We start from the raw sequence: 19,411 nt of genomic DNA on the forward strand, positions 1-19,411 counted from the left end.
ATGACCTGAGCCGAAGGCAGACACTTAACCAAATGAGCCACCCAGGCGCTCCATATTTATTTATTTTCAACAGTTTCTATATTTAGAGCATAAGTGCTAAGAGTACTCACTGACTTTGGAGTCAGTAGGACTTAGGGCTGAATTTTAGTTCTTCCATTAATTAGTTGTATAGCCTTGAGCAAGTTCCGTAATCTCTCTAAAATGAGGATGATGATATCTATACCTCTCAAGGAGGTGGTGAGGAGTAAATGGGAATGTTGTGAGAATTTTATACAGCACATACCCCACAAGAGCGGACAGATGATCCGTTCCAGCAAGCATAGAGCTCACCATATACTACCTTGTACTGTGTCACCTGTGTACACGTATTCCTTGTCCATTTGTATGTCCATGTGCACAGAGGGTCCATTACAACTTCCTAAAGGCAGGATCCTATCTCCTTTTTCTTTTACGCTATTCAAACGGCTTATCGCTCTCTTGCCCAATAAAGAATGGACACAAGCAAAGCAGTGTCTGGAGTTTAATCCAGATGCCAAAATGTAAGCTTACCCTGAATGGCTGGACCCCAAGCAAACAGATAATACCAACTCAGATGCAGATCGACAATTGTCTCATCTCTGGGAACGTTCACGGGGCGTTTAAATCTGCAGGTGACCCGATTGTTCTCAAAGACTCCTTCTTCATCTCTGGCAGGATTTCTCTGGATCTCCTTTGCCCACTGGCCTACGTTATAGAAGTGCTGTATGCGGACCCTCCCGTTGTCATCGTGGACACAGGCCATGACGTCATCACCACCCTACCATGAAAAACGATGAAGGGAAGAGTCAAAGGTGTGTCTTTTACAAACATCTCTGCTAAAAAGAAGTTCCGCTCAGATATCCACTTCATCTCTGTAATTTGAAATCCCACCCCCCCAAATTATTTTTATTAAAAAAGCTTTAACCAAGTGACCGAAGTCAGCATGGCAAGAGTGGACAAGTGCCTCCGGACGTGACGTTCAAAGAACACATCACCAGCTATTTAGTATTCCTGCTGAAAATACAAACCGAACCTAATCCTGAAGAAACAATCAAACAAACCCAAACTGAGAGTCATTCTACAGAAAATGATTATAAGTATTATGAAAAGTACTTGTAATCTTCAAAAGGGCCAATGTCATGAAAGACAAAAAAAAAAAAAAAAAAAAACCAAAAAGGGGAAGAAACGATTTCAAAATGAAGAAGACTAAAGATTCATGACAACTTAGAGTATTCCTAGACAGAATCCTAAGTCATAAAAATAGAATTTCTATAAGGGTAGTATTGGGCCAACGGGCAACCCTGGAAAATGGACACTATGTTTGATCAGACTAACATACTAATGTTAAACTTCCTGACTTTAATAAGTAGATTGAATCTCCAAAGTTTCCAGAAAATAATAAAAATAATAGAAAGTAGCAACAGCAACAGCAGGGGAGAGAGAGAAAGCATGTATGGCAAAATGTCATAATTTGTAAAAAAAAAAAAAAAAAGAAAAAAAGAAAAAGAAAAAAAAGAAAAAGAAAAAGGAAAAAAAGAAAGTTCTGGAAGTAGACAGTGGTGATGGTTGCACCTGTGAACGTAATTAATGCCACAGAGGTGCACATTTTTAAATGGTTAAAATGGTAGATTTTACGTTATATACATTTTACCACAATAAAAAAAAAGTTATTCAGTGAACCTGGGTGAAGCATACGTGTACTGCGCTATCCTTGCAGATAGTCTGTACATTTAAGTTTTTTTAAAAACAGGTCCAAAAAATGAGGCACCTGGCTGCTTCAGTCGAGGACTCTTGTCCTTGGGGTTGCAAATTCGAGCCCCACTCTGGATGTAGAAGTTACTTAAAAATTAAATCTTAAAAAAAAAAAAAAAGGTCAGAAAGTTGAAGGTGCTCATCGACTATAACGAATGTACCACTCTGTGGGTGATGCTGATAATGGGGAAGGCTATGCATGTGTGTGGGCAGGGGGTATATGGAAATTCTCTGTATCCTCTATTCGATTTTGCTGTGAACCTAAAATTGCTCTAAAAATAAAATCCCATTAAAAAAAAATAACGTACCATTTCAAAAAAAAAAAGTTTAAGGCTATTAAAAAGGGGTTCCATTTAGCTTTTCCTTTACATCAGGTTTTGAAAAAATTTTCATCTGTGCTTCTCCTCAGAATAATAGGAGAAGAAAAGAGAGACTTATCTGTTAAAGGCCTTCAGACAGCAAAATGTCAAAGATAGGGGAGCCCGGGTGGTGCAGTCAGTTAAGCAACCACCTCTTGGTTTTGGCTCAGGTCATGATCGCAGGGTCCTGGGATAGAGCCCTGCAATGGGCTCTGTGCTCAGCAGGGAGTCTGCTTGAGAATTCTCTCTCCCTCTCCCTTGCCCCTCCCCCCACTCATGCTCTCTCTCTAAAATAAATAAATCTTTCAAAACAAATGTCAAACATAAAATTTGAATGCCCCTTACTCAACCTCCCTCCTCTGAGCACCCTAATCTTAACAGCTGCACCATGAGCACAAATGCATTCTAGGACAGGAAATGGTCAATCACATTGCAAGCCAGCTTCTGGGATGGCACGCACCTGCTGTTTCTCTCACTGACCCTAAAGGAGGAGATAAGAGATGCAAATTCATATCCATGCAGTCTTACCAGTTAGGCCCATTGTCTTACTGCCTGGACTGGCTTTGGTGGAAGCTCATCCTTTTGGTGACCTTTCCAAGAACAAAGCCACCAGAGTTCTGACTGCTTAGCCTGATTCCCCAGTATCTACTTAACATCCACCTACAACCTATCTCCAAACCACCAGCGAACACTGGCAGCGCTACCTTCAAAGCATATCCCAAATCTGAACATGTCTCGCCACTGTCACTGCTGTAAGCCTGTCTGAGCTGGCAGGAGCCTCAAGACAGGCCAGGCGAAGAGAAGGCTCCTCGTGGCAGAGCAGCAGCCTCTGCAAAGGCGCAGGGGCCCAAGAAAGTCTGCCTACCTGGGAAGCACCCTGGCACAGTGAGATGGCAATGATGGTATTACAGAGGGAAGAGGGAAGAAGACAGCAGAGGCACAGAGAGAAGCAGAGGTAAGAGACGGACAGCTGCCTGGGATCCGCACGCCCTGACTGGTTCTGCTCCCGGTTCCTGGTCTTTCTGAGGTCCAGAGGTGTTCCTGCCCGTGCGTCCTGTAGGAGACTGAATTGTTGGACTCGACTCTTCATTCCCTGGTAGTAGTAGTACATACCCGCCCCTTCACAGGGCCTCTTGGGAAGGGAAGTGAACGTCCCTATCCCTCCATTCTGGGCTTGGCTGCGTGACTTACTTCGGGCAATGAAATGTTAGCAGATGTGACGTGAGCAGAGGTTTGAAATAGGCTTGGAGGGCTCTTGCCTTTCTGTCTCTGCCACGAAAAACAACATGCCTCGGTAGTTGCTGGTTCCAGAATGATTAGAGAAAACCCGAATCCAACTCATGGCCTGGAGCCAAGCTCAGCTGAACCCTCGCCAATTCAACACACATGAACAAGGAATAAATGCTTATAAGCCGTGCGGTTTGGAGGCTCTCCTGCAGCATTACTGCCGCAATAACTAATAAATGCAGGTACCACGAGATACCTCGTATTCCCATAACCAACACTCGCGTTCTGTTTAAGCTAGCTTGAATTTTTTTTAACTTGCCATCAGAGAGCTGTAACTAATATAATCGTTATACTGCTTTTATCCATGTATTTCCTTTGCTTTGAAAAAGAAAAAGATATGTTAGAAATTCACACATTTAACAGTGGCATGGTAGCTTGGAGAAACCATGCCCATTCTCCAAAATCTAAAGTAGCTCAGCAAACTAAAAAAAAAAACAAAACTCTTATTATGATTTGCATCTTACCATTTTCTTGTCTGAAGAGAATCCGACTGCTACCCAACCATCTGTGTCAGCGCTCAGCTCAAATTCCACATCGGCCCCTATCATCCGATAGCTGAGGAAATAGTCGCAGGTCTCCGCGTTACAGCCCGGCTTGCCGTATCTATAGGATAGATTGAGACACAGCACCGCCGCGTCATCCTCTTACTCACAATACGGCAAGAAGGCAACAACGAACATATCAGGCAGAGCGAAGCGAGATTACCAAATAAATGAGATCTTTGCTACCAGGGATCTGAAAACCACAGTTTCACTTGGGGGAGACCGTGGAAAATATCTGCTCCTTTTTATCTACGTACAACCTGAGGACCGGAGATGGGATGGGGCTTGCTTGCACGGTGAGTCAGTGGCTGCAAGAGGACTTCAACCTGGCCCTCTACTCCCAGCCAGTGTTCTCAACATTATATTAGAGTTTCTCGGGTATTTGCTATTACTGAGTTATTTCTGAATCCCTTTCAGAGGAAGACATTCTCAGAGTTAATAAACTGTCTTTGTGAATGAAATGTGTGCTAGTTATTTTTTACTTAGAAATTTTCATATGACTAAATTAACAAATACTTAAAAATTAAACATAAATTAAACTACAAACCCAGGAACATTGAAATTCTCAGCATTCCTGTGATGGATGGTGTAGTCTTACTGAAGGTAGATTTTGCTTACCTGCACAGGGTGTCTCTGACTACACTGTGCGGGGTCTCTGGGTTGAGCACGTTCTTACTACTCAACAAGATGCCACTTTCCTCCACTTTTATCTGTTTGAATGCCTGCAAAACCCTCGTACGTACATCAAATGAATACCCCATCTGGTACTCACTGAGCATGAACGCATCATTGATGTATAAAATCTGCCTTGGCTCTCTTAGGCTATCACACAATTACAAATCGGGCCACCAGAGTACTGAGCGCTATAAACTGGTTATCCAAATAATCTGATTATGCATACATGCATCATTTTAAGGGGCATGATTGAAATGGAAACACAAATTTAGATTTTCTTCCAGGGGACTGTGGATCCTTTATGAATCAGAAAGCCCTAGTGAGAGGGACACTGTTTTACGCCATTTTCAGAAGAACAGAAAACTGTAGCAATGGGTGGGACAAGGGAAGCTCAGGTGGAAGGTATCTGAAAGAACAGGGTAGAAGGCTGCCAAGTATTGACTGAGGAGGGAGGCAAGGAACATGCCAGTAGGCTGGCAGGAACCCTGAACAGCTGGGAAGAGATGTGAGCTCAGGACAATGTAGAATCGGGTGAAAATGCTGGATGGGTGTAAGGAAAGCTAAAGGAGGAACGAATAGGCCAGAAAACAAGTCACCCAGAAGACAGCAGATACTGAAATTCCTTCCCTTCTTGAAAATGTCCCCCAGTTACCAGACTTAACATTCCTGGCCATCTTCCTCAATCATAGTATTAGTTGGATTCTTAAAAATTCCTAAGAGGGGCACCTGGTTAAGTGTCTGCTTTCAGCTCAGGTCATGATCTCAGGGTCGTAGGATCGAATCCTGGATCAGGCTCCCTGCTCAGGGGGGAGTCTGCTTCTCCCTCTGCCCCTCCCCCCTGCTTGTGCACGCTCTCTCTCTCTCATTCTCTATCTCAAATAAATAAATAAAATCTTTTTAAAAAATTCCTTAGAAATATCCTTGTAATCCAAAGAAAACTCAAAACCCCTTTATTCGCTTTTATTCTCCTTGGACCTTGAGCACCGAGCAAAAGAAAAAAAATTCAGAACTTTCAGTGCAGTGGCCATCGCAACCCTTACTCAAGGACAATTTATTTTAGGAAATAACAGTCTCAAAGAGGAGGCACCTTTTCCAACAAAGCGGAGCTGTCTGGATGGGAGGCTCACTGTCTTTACTAGTGTTTGCTGGCTCCGGCCCACCATGTCTTCATAGAGCATGACTAGTAATCACGTGGGGACTCCCTAAACCGGAGATAACAAACTCGCTACAATCATCAGTGTTCATGGCTAGTTAGTATCATCCAGATATCCCTAAGTCATGACTCTTTATTTGAAAAGGAATTGGGTCTTAGACGTGTCTATCATGGTCTGTCCCCTCACAGCCCTGCTAATAAGACATAGCCCGTGTCATGTGATTCTTTTTCATACAGCCAACTGGTCAGAAGTAGATACCTGGGCCGACGGCAGTATGGTCATAAATGAAAAACCAGATAGGAATGTTCCAGTGCCAAGTAGCATTCGAGAGCTTATGGCCTCTAAGACTGATAGCTGGGGTGGCCATCGGAAACAGGCCACACCCCTGTTGAAACTATGAGGGGGTGCGGGCTCCAGATTAGAATGAGCTGTATGCGACTGAAATACGACCTTGAGAAGTAAATCAGTGCCTTAGCCTTCAAGTTATCCGACTCGCAAATCTACCAACCTAAAGCATCCCTTAGTCTTTCCACAGTCATCCACTTTGATTTTGGCAAATGGGTCCACAGGAGGAGCAGTAGGGAAAGGGTAACCTAGACAGTGAGAATAAACAATGGTTAGAAAATCCAGCGACAGCTTTTCCAAGGAGAAATTTTTCTTTGTAATATGTTGACTACTTTCTATCACACATGTCTAGATATGGTTAGGGCCTCCGTAAAGGGCTTTGTGTAAGCTTAATCACCCTCTTCATGAGGGGCGGGTGTAGGGCACGCATCTTTGAGCTAGTTTTACGTGTAAACTGAGAATTATGTGGTCTTTCCCTCATTTTACAGGCAGGGAACCTGAGGCAGAGAGGTGGCATAATTTCATACAACCACAGGCTCACCATCATCCCTGGGAGTGCGAACATCACAATTTTCACACAATACCCATGCTCTAAAAGGAAAAGAAGTCAACAATGAAATATTTGTATATTTGATAGAGGTTTTCCATTTATACCTATACAGGATAATAGGATTTTCCCATTTCTCTGAAACTTCCATTTGTCATTAGGCTGTAGAGGACATTTTCCTAGCTCACGAAATTCTTCAAGCACATCGTTTCTGACGGCTGAGTATCTTTCTTGTAAGATCACTTAACATCCTAATGCATTCAACCACGCGCTGCAGGGCCGGCCTGCACTATGCTTCCAGTTTGCAACAGCAAGGTTTTTCTCCCCGGCTGCTAACCCCATTCACACGGGAACCACGGGTGGGTCGTCTTGGGTTCTCTGTCCAGCGTACTGCTTGGCACTGGCCGCTGACTACATGATTGTCAAAGGAATAACTAAAATCACCCACAGATATTAGGCAATGTAAATAAATATAAACTTGAGGTTTTGTTTACTTTGTTCCATTATGATGTGTGAGAAAGATGTTGGGGTCTGGAGCAAATGGCCAAGAAAGAATTCCTGAGACGTCTTTGGTGCAAAAAGGTGATTTTATGAAAGCACGGGGACAGGACCTGTGGGCAGAAGGAGCTGCACTGGGGTCATGAGGGTGGCCCATTACACATTTTCAAGTTTGGGGGGGGGGGTTGGGAAAGCACAAGCCTCCCAGGTATTTTGGAAACAAGGTTTCCAGGACCTTGAGGGGGCCAGCTATTGTTAGGAAAAGGTCATTTATTACTGTTTAGGGAAAACCCAATCATGAGACCCTTCAGATGTATTATCAGTGGGGAGATAGAAGTAAAGGAAGTTTCCAAAGGAATTTTTATATGTTAAAGTAGATTCAGGATCCTGGGGGTCGGGCTAAGAGTGCCTTTTGCCCTTAGCAATGTACTAACATCGAGGCAGCTGCGTTCCTAGAGGAACGTCACTCTGCCTGTTTCAAGGACTTGTCAGTGGGCTGTAAGTAGTAAGGAAATTTTTCATCACATTAGATTACACTTTAAAAAAAAAAAAAAAGCCGCTAAGCCACGCTTCCCTGGCACACATCTGTATACTTTGGACAGTTCATTTCTACTACCCTAGATCGTGATCACATGCTAAAATACAGCCCTAGTAGCTTTTTACCATCTTTAAGTAATTGGGCCAGGTGCATTACTTTTTCTTTTATGCTTATCCTATGCTGAGCCCTAAATCTACTTTGGTGCTCTAGACTGAGTCCGGCCTTGGACGAGTGTTCTGTTGTTGTCTTAACATTTACTGAGCAACCGCTTAATGCTACACACTATGTTAAGCATCTTCATATATGTTCTTATTTCTCACTACTATGCTGAGGCTATTTTTTTCTCAAAATATTTAGCCAAGAATGCTATGACTACTTATGTTTTAAAAATTCTATAGGTGGGGCGCCTGGGTAGCGCAGTCGTTAAGCGTCTGCCTTTGGCTCAGGGCGTGATCCCGGCGTTCCAGGATCGAGTCCCCCATCGGGCTCCTCCGCTGGGAGCCTGCTTCTTCCTCTCCCACTCCCCTGCTGTGTCCCTCTCTCGCTGGCTGTCTCTCTGTCACATAAATAAATAAAACCTTAAAAAAAAAAATTCTACAGGTAACCGGGGCGCCTGGATGGCTCAGGCAGTTGAGTGTCAGACTCTTGGTTTCAACTCAGGTCATGATCTCAGGGTCCCTTGCCTTGGGCTCTGTGCTCAGCTGGGAGTCTGCTTGAGATTCTCTCTCTCCCTCTGCCCCTCCTGCTCACACAGTCTCTCTCTCAAATAAATAAATATTTTTTAAAAAATTCTATAGGAAACTGAAAAAGACAGTTTCTAATAATGTTGCTTCTCAATTTCCCCATCTTCTTCTGTTATCCTTACCACTTTGTAGCACCTAGAATAATACATTGGCACACAGCAGATTTCCATCTCAAATGCCAGTTATTATTACGATTGGATTACTATTAAGTTTTTGTAAACTGGACTCAGAACTAATAACCATTGGGTGGGATCATCTCTAGAAGACTGGGTTTCTAGGCTCTAAATACTAGCAAGCTTTGGAACAAAACTCATTTATTAATGTACCAAACTAGCTTATTAGCGTTGGCAAAAGGCTTCTTAGGACTTTTCTAGTGCTAATTTCCTATTCTCTTTTGTGCTTCTAAAACTTGGAATGAGAACTTGTTTTGCCAAATGCATATGGGCATATCTTTTTCTCTTGCTTTGTAAGATGGTGTATAATAAAGATTTTGACGGTTTTTTGTCCCTGATCCCTGGGAGAGAAGCTCTGAATCCTTGGAACTTCCCAGCAGGACTGACTTTGGTATTCATGAGCCCCTTGGGATCACACCTAAGCTTATGCTAAGAGATGAGATGACTCAGGGTGGGGGCTGGTCACCAGAAAAACCAAGCGTGTGACTTGAGGTTTGGGGCTGTCAGCTAGGCCCACCTCCAGGGAGGGGTGGGAGGCTGGGGACTACATTTAATTATGTAGCCAGTGGTTAAATCCCAAACACTGCCTATGTAATGAGACCCCAGTAGAAATTCTGGACACAAGCTCAAAGCCGCTTCCTGGTTGGTGAACAAACTAACACTGGGAAGGGTGACAAGGCTTGATTCCATGAGGACAGGGCACAGAGAGTCTGCATTTGGGAGACCCCCAGACTTCACTCTATGTATGTCTTTACCATCTGTTCCTGAATTGTATCCTTTATAGTAAGCACAGTATGCTTCCCTGAACTCTGTGAAACATTCCAGTGAACTACAGAACCTGAGGGGAGTTGTGCGTAGCCCCAGGACGTGCAGCCAGTTGATCTAAAGTGAGAGCAGTCTTGCTACGGACCATCCCTCTAGCTTGTGAGGTCTGCACTAACTCTGGGTTATTAGCACCAGAATTTAATTTCATGATACTAGTTGGGACTGGCCGAATAATAAGTGCAGCAACATTACAATTTTTCCCTGAATTTAAATGATCTATTTGGCATAAATTAAGTCTGGATCATGTGCCAGTATTTAAGCTCTTGTCTCTGAGCTACAACCCAGCCTTCTATGGCCAACTCTACGATGGGCTGAGCACTCTGCAAACCACATTTCTCCTTTGCCAGCTGGCTGGGCTCTGCCGAAAGGAAACATTGGAGGGAGGCTAGGAGGCAGGAGGAAGGAAAGACCATTCCTTCCAACTGGATTGCTGTCCAGTACACAAGTCCTCGGTGATCCTGCTTCATCCCTGCAGTGGCAAGCTGGTTCCAGCTTCCAGCTTTTTTGCTAGACTCCCCTAACCAGCCTTGTCATGTCCTCAAAGGAACCAGCAGCAGCTGGACAGAGAGCTCCATTCTAAGAGGATGGGCTGCAGTTTTGGGGGGTCTCTTGGCTGAGCTTCTAGATTCTCACAGCCTCAAGCCCTACTCTGTGCCCTGACCCCTCCCACCACCCCAGTCCTAGGGGCAGCAGCTGCTTCCCACCTTTCCTGTCTCTGTGCTCCTTTTGGCTTTTCCAGTCCCCCAACACCTACTTAGGTAGCTCTCTGGGCTGGTCATCCCGTTTAAAAAAAAAAAAGCTTAGAACTGGTTTCTGTCTTTCTTTCTGATTGGATCTTGATGGCTAGAGACTGAACGGATTAGTCCTTGAATACTGACACAATGGATCTGCAGACTGTACCTTATCAGCCCTTCTCTTGGTAACTAGTTAGAGAGCGGTGTCCTTTAACAGGATGTTTGACACGCTCTGTACAATTGGACTGGCACATTACCTTGATGGCAGAATTTTAATTTTTAAGTATGTAGGTCTACCAAATTAAATCGATGACCTTTCTTGGTTTATGGGACACTCATATCAGTCCATGCAAAGCCCATTTTCTGTTTTCCCCTAATCCGTTCCTAAACCCACTTTCTTCCTGGTCTGGAGTATTTCCTGTGTATCCTTCTGCAAAGGCTGCAGGTTTTAACAAAATGAGCACGCTGACACATACATCTTAGAGAAGCAATATTTTACTGCGATACCCTGAAAGGGGGGTTGGGGGGTAAGCTTCTCATCTGTGCCAGCTCCTCAAAGGGCATGGAACTCTGCCTGCCCAGGGTGAGGTCCCGCCTTACCGCGAAACTCCTTTCATGTTCCCAAGAACACCATCCCGAAAGTCTTGCACGATTGCCTTACAAAACAATCACCAAAGCGCCTTCCCCAGAACTGAGCAGCCGAAGTGGAGGTTCCCGGCCCCATTTTTCACCAAGCCAGCAGCGCCACCCTGCCCCACGGCCCACAGCTGCACTGCCCTGGCCACCCCACGGCTACGCAGGAGGTCTGGAAGCACCTGGGCAGAGCAGACTAGCAAGGGCCCAGCCCAGCCCCCCAGCCACCGTCCCTGTGTTTATTTTTATAAATGTGTGCTCTTGAAAAGCAGACGGCTTGTGTATGCTTCTGATCTGCATAAAGGACACTGCGTGGTACAGCTCTATTTATTATTTTCCTTTGGAAATCTATCCCTCTATGTAAACGTGAGACCTGTTATTACTCTTGACTGAATAGCACTCCGTGATGTGCATATAACCACCTTTTGTGAAATAACCTCCCAATTGCCTTAATGGTTAAAGTGCCTTCGATGTTTGCTTTGTCGAATAATGACGAGATGAACCGCCTTACCTATGTTTCTCGTGGACCTATGCAAGAGGTTTCTGTTTTGTTTCAGTAAATCCTGGAGAGCAATAGCTGGGTCACATCTTTAATTCCACAAAGCTCTGTGAGATTAGTATTCAGCCAAACCGCACGGGTTTACAATCCCATCCACAGCGCACAAGGTCCCCATCTCCCCTCCACTCTTGCCTGTACTTGGTATCACCCGACATTTTCAGTACTTCAATTTGTATTTCCCCCAAGTACTAATGGGGTTCAACATCTCTTCCTATCTGTATTAGCCACTTGGGTTTCCTTTCCTATGATGTGTATATACATTATCATTGTGCTTTTCTTTAAACTTGGTTTTCTGTCTTTCTCATGGGTGTGTATGTATATTCCTGATACTAACTCACTGTTGGTTTCAGATGCTGCATTTTTTTCCCCTTCCAGCCTGCCACAAATCTTACTTTTTTCTATGACAGTCTTCCTTGGACCAAAATCTTTAAATGTGATGTAGCTGGGGAAATAATTTTTCTTCTTTTGGTTTCTGCTGTTAGAGTCTCGTCCCAGAGATTAATCTCCATTCTAAGGACATGAAGATCTTTCCCTACACACATTTATTTATTAACTTTGTAGTACTGCCTTTCACATTTAGACCTGACCCATTTGGAATTTTTTTTTCCTGTTTTTTTTTTACGATGTGAGTTAAACAGTTTTATTTTTCTCCCTACATTGACTCAATTTTTCTCAGTGCCATTTACTTAAATAACTCATCTTTCCCCTAGCGATTTATTAGGACCCTGCGATAATTTACTGGTCCTCAGAGGAATGTAGGTCTATTTCTGGACTTTCTGCTTTGTTCTCTGGTTTATTTGGCTGTTTCTGAGCCAGGACCACACTATATGAATTACTAGGCTTTGTACCATATCTCAGCAATTCACAGAACTTGATTCTTCCATGTAAAGGATAGATACTAATTTGTCAAGTTCTCTCCCCAGATACTGTTGGGCTCTTGTATGAAACTGCGGTAAACGAACAGATGAATGGGAGGAGAGCTGACATTTTTATAACAACAAGTCACTCCTTCCAAGATCATGGTATATTTCCCATTTATTCATATTTTCTTATATCACTTAATAGTTAAAATTTTTTCTCCACACAGAACCAGGGCATTCTTTGTAAGGCAAAATTTGAACTGCTACAGATTTTTGTTGCTATTTTAGATACTATCTTGTTTGGACATTTTCTAGCTATTGCTGTTAAAAAAGAAGAGAGCTTTTGGTTTACCTACGCTGATCTTGTCTACGGTGACCTTACTGCATTCTCGTGCTTACGGATCTGTTGACTCTTTCCGATCTTCTACATAAATACTCCTATCAAGAGAGCTAAAAAACATATATTTGCATAAGGACTTGTACACAGATGTTCATGGCAGCGTTATTCATAATAGTCAAAAATGGGAAACAACCCAAATATCTATCAATTGGTGAATATCTGTGGTCTCCTTTCTTGTCTAATTCCCAGATACTTTCTGTTCCTCTTCTGCAATCCCTTGAACCTGTTTTGCCATCCTCCACGGGGTGGCTAATGGCTTCTGGTTTGCTATTTCTTGCTTCTAATTGACTGCTTGGCTCACAGCCCTCAGGTATTAATTTAGTGCTTGATTCCTTGAAGTTTTAACCAGCAGCTGTCTGTTCAGATCTGAGAACTACTGCACCAACCCCTCTCTCTTTCTGGACTGCCTAAATCGTTGTTTCTGCTTATCAGAGTCACAGAATGAAGTACAAGGGTCAATTCAGAAAATGTAAAATATGGAAAGCTCCACACACGTGTGAATGGCCATGGAGCAAAGCTTTCGCCGCGGCACTCCACCGGGAGACAACCCGCAGATCCCCATGAAGTGCCTACCCCATTGGTTCCGAACCCCTTTCCTCAAGTCTGCCCGTCCAAACACCTCATTCAGCTGGTCCACTGTACTTCCGAGCGCAGATCAACAGGGGCCTCTACTCCAAAGCGCTGGACACCGTGCACCATCTTATGCATAAAGTTAATCAACAAATCTATGTAGTTCTCTGCTACTTTCCAGCTGTGTGGCTTTAGCTAAGATGCTTAAATTTTTCTGTGGGTCCGTTTTCTGAACTCCAAGTGGGGCTAACGGCAGCATCTAAGTCACAGGCTTGCTGCAAGAATGAAAGTTAATATGGGTGAGGGACTGAGAACAGTACCTGGCGCACAGTAAGCACTTACTGAAAGTTTAGCCCCAGTTAGTGTAATTATCAGACTACATTCAAGGAGGATGCACAGATAAACCAGAAGCAGGTTATTTACCTTTAGAGGACTTGCGGACTGGCAGGGTGATGAGTTAGGTATCCACATACAATACATGGTACTTGTAGGAAGAACACAGGCAGATGAAGGAGTCTGTGCCCTTTCCCCAAGTTCTGTCCTTCTCTCTACTGTCTTAATAGCTCTTTCCCAAGTAGGAAAAAATGTGGTCAGAACTCAATCAGAAAAGGGCGACATTTTACGAGTGGTCAGATCACTGTGCCTTAAAGATAAGCAGCAATGAACAGGTTTCCTCTTTTCCTTCCAAGGCAGGGCATGGCTCTAGGGACAAGTCACTACCACCTTCCACGTAACTGGCTAGTAAGGCTTCAGGGCGTGCAGATCCTCACAGCAGGGGACAGAAAGCAGGAGGCTTTACTTGGGACTTGACACTAAGCCCAAAACACCCAATTCGGTTTTTTCAAAGAACCCTCAGAATACAATATTTGCCCATAATCATGAAGTAATCTGTTTTACATTCTGTTGCTCTGAATACATAGATTCTGTGTTAAGAACCTCAAGAGGAAGAGGGGTGAATGGTAGGATTTGAGCACCAGGACCCTATCCAAACTCTTGGTCATAGAGAGCAAAAAGGGTCAACGGCGGGGTTAGATTGTATGCAGTGAGAGAATATCCTCACTTAGTGGCAGGGGATGGGGAGAAGGAAAAATCAGGGAAGGCTCCCTGAAAGAGGTGGCAGTGGAGTTAGGAATGTCAGGATGGTTGTATAGGCTAAGACAGCGGGAACCCCTAAGAAGTCTGAAATCTAGCATAGTTAAGAGGTGCCTGGGTGGCTCAGTCAGTTAAGTGTCCAACTCTTGATTTTGGCTCAGGTCATGATCTCAGGGTCGTGAGATGGAGCCTTGCAATGGGCTCCTTGCTGGGTGTGGAACCTGCTTAAGACTCTCTCTCTCTCCCTCTGCCGATTCCCCCACTCCTGAACTCTCTCCCCAAACGACAAAACAAAACAAAACAACCCTAGCATAGTTAAACCAAAATGCAAACTAAATTTTAGAAAATGAACATGTTTAGGGGGCAATTAAAGATACCAAAGTAGCCAGTTTTCAGCCTCTGGCTTCGAGGGTCTTGGGCTATCAGGACACTGGAGAAATGGTTTCTAGACAGGATGGTAATGGACAGTGGGCTCTCCGGAAGTTTCAGTGAATTCTCCATCTCCATTAGTCTAATTCCCTTTTTTTGTATTTACATACTACCAGGCCATCTTCATTGAAAACACAGTTAGTTGGCTACTTTGAACCTGAGAAGGGGGTCCCCTGGATAGAGGTAACACGGAGTCCAATCACTAGAAAAAGACAGCCGCATTCGTGCTGATAGAAAGACAGAGTAGTTTTTAGGGCACCTGGGTGGCTCAGTCAGTACACATCTGCCTTCACCTCAGGTCATGGTCTCAGGGTCCTGGGAGCCTCTTTCTCCCTCTCCCTCTACCCCTCCCTACCCCTCGTGCTCTCGCGCTCTCTCTCTGTATCAAATAAATAAATAAAATCTTAAAAAATAAAAAGAAGAGGGGCACCTGGGTATTTGCCTTCAGCTTGGGTCATGATCCCAGGGTCCTGGGAGCCTGCTTCTCCCTCTGTCTGCCACTCCCCCTGTTTGTGCTCCCTGTCTCTCTGTCAAATGAGTAAAAATAAAATCTAAAAAAAAAAAAAAAAGAAGAAGAAGAAGAAAGAGTAGTTTAAAGGTGCTATTTCTACCTCTTCACTTGCCACGTCCTTCAAAATCAATCAGGGTCCCTCCTTTCTCCACTGAATTTATCCCAGGAAAATTCACCTCTCATTTCCCGAATCCATCAACTATTTTGAGCTTTCACGCTACTGGGCCTCACCGTGGCTTGGGACACTGCATCCTGACACCCTCTTTCCCTTCACTTTCTGGGTTAGAACATCCAGCTGGGACATTTCCTGGGTCTGCTTCTCCCTCTCTGGGGGTACCCTTTAAGGCAATGTCACTGGTTATTTCTAAGGATCTTGAGAAAGTCTCTATTCAGGATCCACAGGGCTAAAACCCAGGCCCAGGGCAACCTAGTGGAGGTGCTGCCCGAGAGGCTCCGCCCACAAATGTCCCCACTGGAACTGACCAGCCGGGTGTAGGATCTGCATTTGAAGATAGTGAAAGTGCTGGAGAGAAGAGAAGAAAGGACTGTGAAAGCCCCTGGTAAGCGAAGGGGAGGAGTCAGAAATGACTGTAAAAGGAAGCTGGGCCAAAGAGAAAATTCCAGATAAAGGAGTTGAAGCTTTATCCAGTGAGCAAGTTGGAACCATCATGGATTTCTGGGGGTTAGAGCTAAGCCTCAGGCTGCATGTGCAGAATGGGTGAGTGGAGCAAGCAGACAGACCAGGGATTTGTACACACACCGCGTGCCTTGTTGTCCTGTGGGGTCACCTCCCCTAAATGCCCTCCGTCTTCTGGCTCATCAAAGTCTACTTCCTAGCTCAACTCTACAAAGCCCTCCTCATGGCTGCAGCCACCTGACGTCCATGTTCATAAAACCGTCTGGACTTTACAACTAAGTGCATTCTCTCTGTATATACAAACGGACATACAGCATCTGACCTTGTTCTCCTCCGTCTGTTAGAGACATGTGCCCAATGAGAATATGAGCTCTCGGGTGCCACGTGTGAGTCACCTGGCAGCGTGCAGGGCTGACTACGAACAGAATAAATATGTATTAGATGCTTTCAGAAACAGATGGGCTTTGAAATGTTTGTTCGTTTCCAGAGTGATAACTGCTGCTTCTGCTTGTCTGTCCCCGCCCCCTCACCCGTCCCTCCTCCTCCCTGGCCACATGGCTGCCCAGCCAGAAGAGGACATTTCCCAGCTTCTCTTGCAGCTAGGTCATGTCATTATGTTCTTGCCAAAGGAATGTGAACCACAGTGACCTGTGCAACCAGCCTAAAAGGTAACGGCCTGTCCCGAATTTCTTCTTTCTCCTTTCCTCAAGCTTGAACAAGGACATGCAAGCAACCCATCTTCTACCACACCTATGAGGGCAAAGCTTTACTGGATGGTGGAACAAGATGGAATGACCTTGTGGAACAGAGCTGTCCCAACTGCCCAGACCAGTCAGACTCATGTGAGAAAAAAAATAAAGTACCTTATTTAAGCCAATATATGTAAGGGTTCCTGATTCAGCACTTGAACCTCTACCCAACTAATATATTTCCCCAAATCCATCCTTTCCATTTCAATACAATAATTCCAATTTTTTAATTGGACATATTGCCTCTCAGCTAAAAGACTACCTTTCCCAGCCTCCTTTGCATTTACATGTGGCCACATTGTGGCCAATGAAGTATAATTGTTATATGGGACTTCTGAGTAATCTCCTTATAAAGTAGTTAGTGACCTTCTTCCCACTTTCTCTTTCCCACTGTCTGGACAGTGAAGGTAGTGGCTGGAGATCAAGCAGCCATTTTGGGCCACGAAGTTACATGCTAAGAATTGTGAAGAAGCAGAAGACCAGGATCCAGGGTCTCTGATGAGCATGGAGCCCCCAATACCAGCCCAGACTACCTACGTTTAGATTTCTTTACATGATAGAGAAACTTCTATCTATTTAAGCTATTTGCTGTATGCAGCTAAACCGAATCCTTCGTAACAAATATACCCAGCATCATATCAGTTGCCAGGACATTTCAACCCCAATTTTTTTCTTGCATACTCCTCTTAGCATAAGAATAGGAAAATCACTACTTTCCAAACTGCAGAAGGGGCCAGTTTCTAGTCCTTCTACACAGACTCAGCTTGACTTTTGTGCTCACTAAAGCAACTCCACAGGGAGGTCTGTAGCTGAAAAACCCCTAGTCTCTGGGCCTAGCAGCCCCCAACAGTGGTGGCTCACAGTAGGGAACCCTAACATGTGTGATAACAGAAAAGAACTGGGATGGAAGTAGGGATGGAAATGTGCCCCAGCTCTGATGGCACGGCATTTAGCAGGAACAGAGCGCTGAAATGTTGGGGCACTAGTCACTGCAAATTTAGGTCAATACAGACAGGGAGAAAATAAGACAACATCACTTTAAATGGTGATTTCTGCTTCCCACCAGCTTCCCCGATTTCACACACCCCAGGCCAGATGGCGGCCTCCTCCCCTACCACCCGTTACCCCAACCCCGGACAGGAAGAGTGGAGGCCAGACGCTAAGAACTGGGGGAGCCTAGGCACAGCCCCACCTGTCCGCAGCCTCCCAGGGCTCGGCTGACCACCTCCTTCTCCTGGCCTCAGTCTCCCTACCTGTAAAGCGGGCGGCGGGTGGAAGGCGCTGACAGCTCTTCGGGTGCCTCCTGCAGGCCGGCGGGGGTCTGAGCAGTGCGCTCCCCATCCCAGTCCCACAGTCCCAGAGCTACCTCTGTTGGCCTCCTTACCAAACCGCCCCTCCGCCTCGCTCCCGCGGCCGCCTCGGTCCCCCACCCCCACCCCGCGCCTCCCTCCCGCAGCCCCTCACCCTCTCGCAGCCTCACCCTCCTCGGACAGGTAGCGCAGGTCGTAGAACTCCCCGGCGAAGGTGCCGTACGAGGAGTCGTGGCGCGGAACGGCCTCGTCGGCGCCCGCGTCCCCCCGCCCGCGGCCCCGGGGTCCGCGTCCCCCGGGGCCCGCGCCGTCGTCTGCGGGGCTGGCGGCGCAGGTGGCAGGCCCGGCCAGCAGCAGCAAGAGCAGCTGCACCCAGGCCCCCGGGCGCTGCCGGGGCGGTCGTGCCATCGCTGCGCACCGATCCCACAGCCAGGCCGCTCGGGCCGCAGCGGGGGCGCCGCGGGCGCCGGGCCGGGACTGCGCCGCCGCCGCCGCCGTCAGCACGCGCCCGCCCCCGCCCGCAGCCCACGCGGCCGCGCAGCCGCCGGTCCCCGCCGCCTCGCGCCTCGCTCTGCGCATCCTCCAGCCGGCGCGACGCCTCCCCTTCCTTCTAGCATCCTCTTCTCCCGGCTCGGACTCTCTCCTAGCAGCTTCCCTCCCTCCGTCCTTTCTTCCAAGTCTCCCCATCCTCTCCCTCCCTCCACGAGTCCTCCCCCCGCCCCGCCCCAATTTGGCCCTTCTAGACCTTTGCTTCTGTGTGGTCCGTGGACCTGCAGCATGGCATCCCCGGAAAGCTCGCTGGCATTACCAATCCCAGGCTTCACTGCCGACCTCTTAATCAGGATATGCATTTTATCAACCTCCCCAGGAGACCTCAATACACATCCTAATTTAAGTGCTCCCTGGAAGGTGTACCTTGGACACACCTTGCCAGAATTGCTGCCTCTCCCATCATCTTGTTCCAGCACTTTTTGTTTTATATAAAGCACTTATTATACTCATTATTTCTTGGGATCATCACAGAAGGAAGTTGAAATAGCAGGATCCCCACTCTCTAGATAGGTAAACTGAGATGCTTAGAGACAGAGAGGAAACTAGAACCCAGCTCCTGGGCTGGATTCAGTCTTTCCTCCCAGACTTTTGAAGTGTGTAATCAGCAGAGACTGCTTAGTGCCCTTGCATAACCTAACCCCTTCAAAACTAGGCAACTGGTTTACCCCGTTTCCCTGCAGCAGGCAGCACAGACGTTGGCAGGACCACACCATGCCTAATGACCACCTGGATTTCTCCACTTTCTCAGATNTGCTTGCAATTCACTGTTGCTTGTTTACCCAGCCATTTATCCACACCATGCACACAGGATGCTAGGTCCTGGAGTTCTTTTGACGGGTTTGAAGTGATAACTGCTAAACTGTTTTCTGTTAGAAAACATGGACGTAATTCCTTCCATGCTGGTGTTGCAGAGCCAGCA

The 19,411-nt window shown here is 45.9% G+C and overlaps 1 protein-coding gene across 1 annotated transcript in view; it reads right to left on the bottom strand.

Annotated features, from left to right (window-relative positions):
• Positions 1-18,363, bottom strand: part of FRRS1L (ferric chelate reductase 1 like) — a 22,701-nt gene extending 4,338 nt beyond the window's left edge. Inside the window, exons 1-4 of the mRNA XM_040631687.1 lie at positions 18,111-18,363; positions 6,296-6,380; positions 3,881-4,019; positions 550-796 (exon numbers count right to left, since the gene is read on the bottom strand). Coding sequence (XP_040487621.1) covers positions 550-796; positions 3,881-4,019; positions 6,296-6,380; positions 18,111-18,348 — 709 coding nt within the window. The 5' untranslated portion in view covers positions 18,349-18,363. The remainder of the gene's footprint in view (positions 1-549; positions 797-3,880; positions 4,020-6,295; positions 6,381-18,110) is intronic.
• Positions 18,364-19,411: the final 1,048 nt, after the last annotated feature.

Source organism: Ursus maritimus, unplaced genomic scaffold (genome assembly GCF_017311325.1).
Source record: "Ursus maritimus isolate PB19 unplaced genomic scaffold, ASM1731132v1 scaffold_17, whole genome shotgun sequence".
Classification (NCBI taxonomy): Eukaryota; Metazoa; Chordata; class Mammalia; order Carnivora; family Ursidae; genus Ursus; species Ursus maritimus.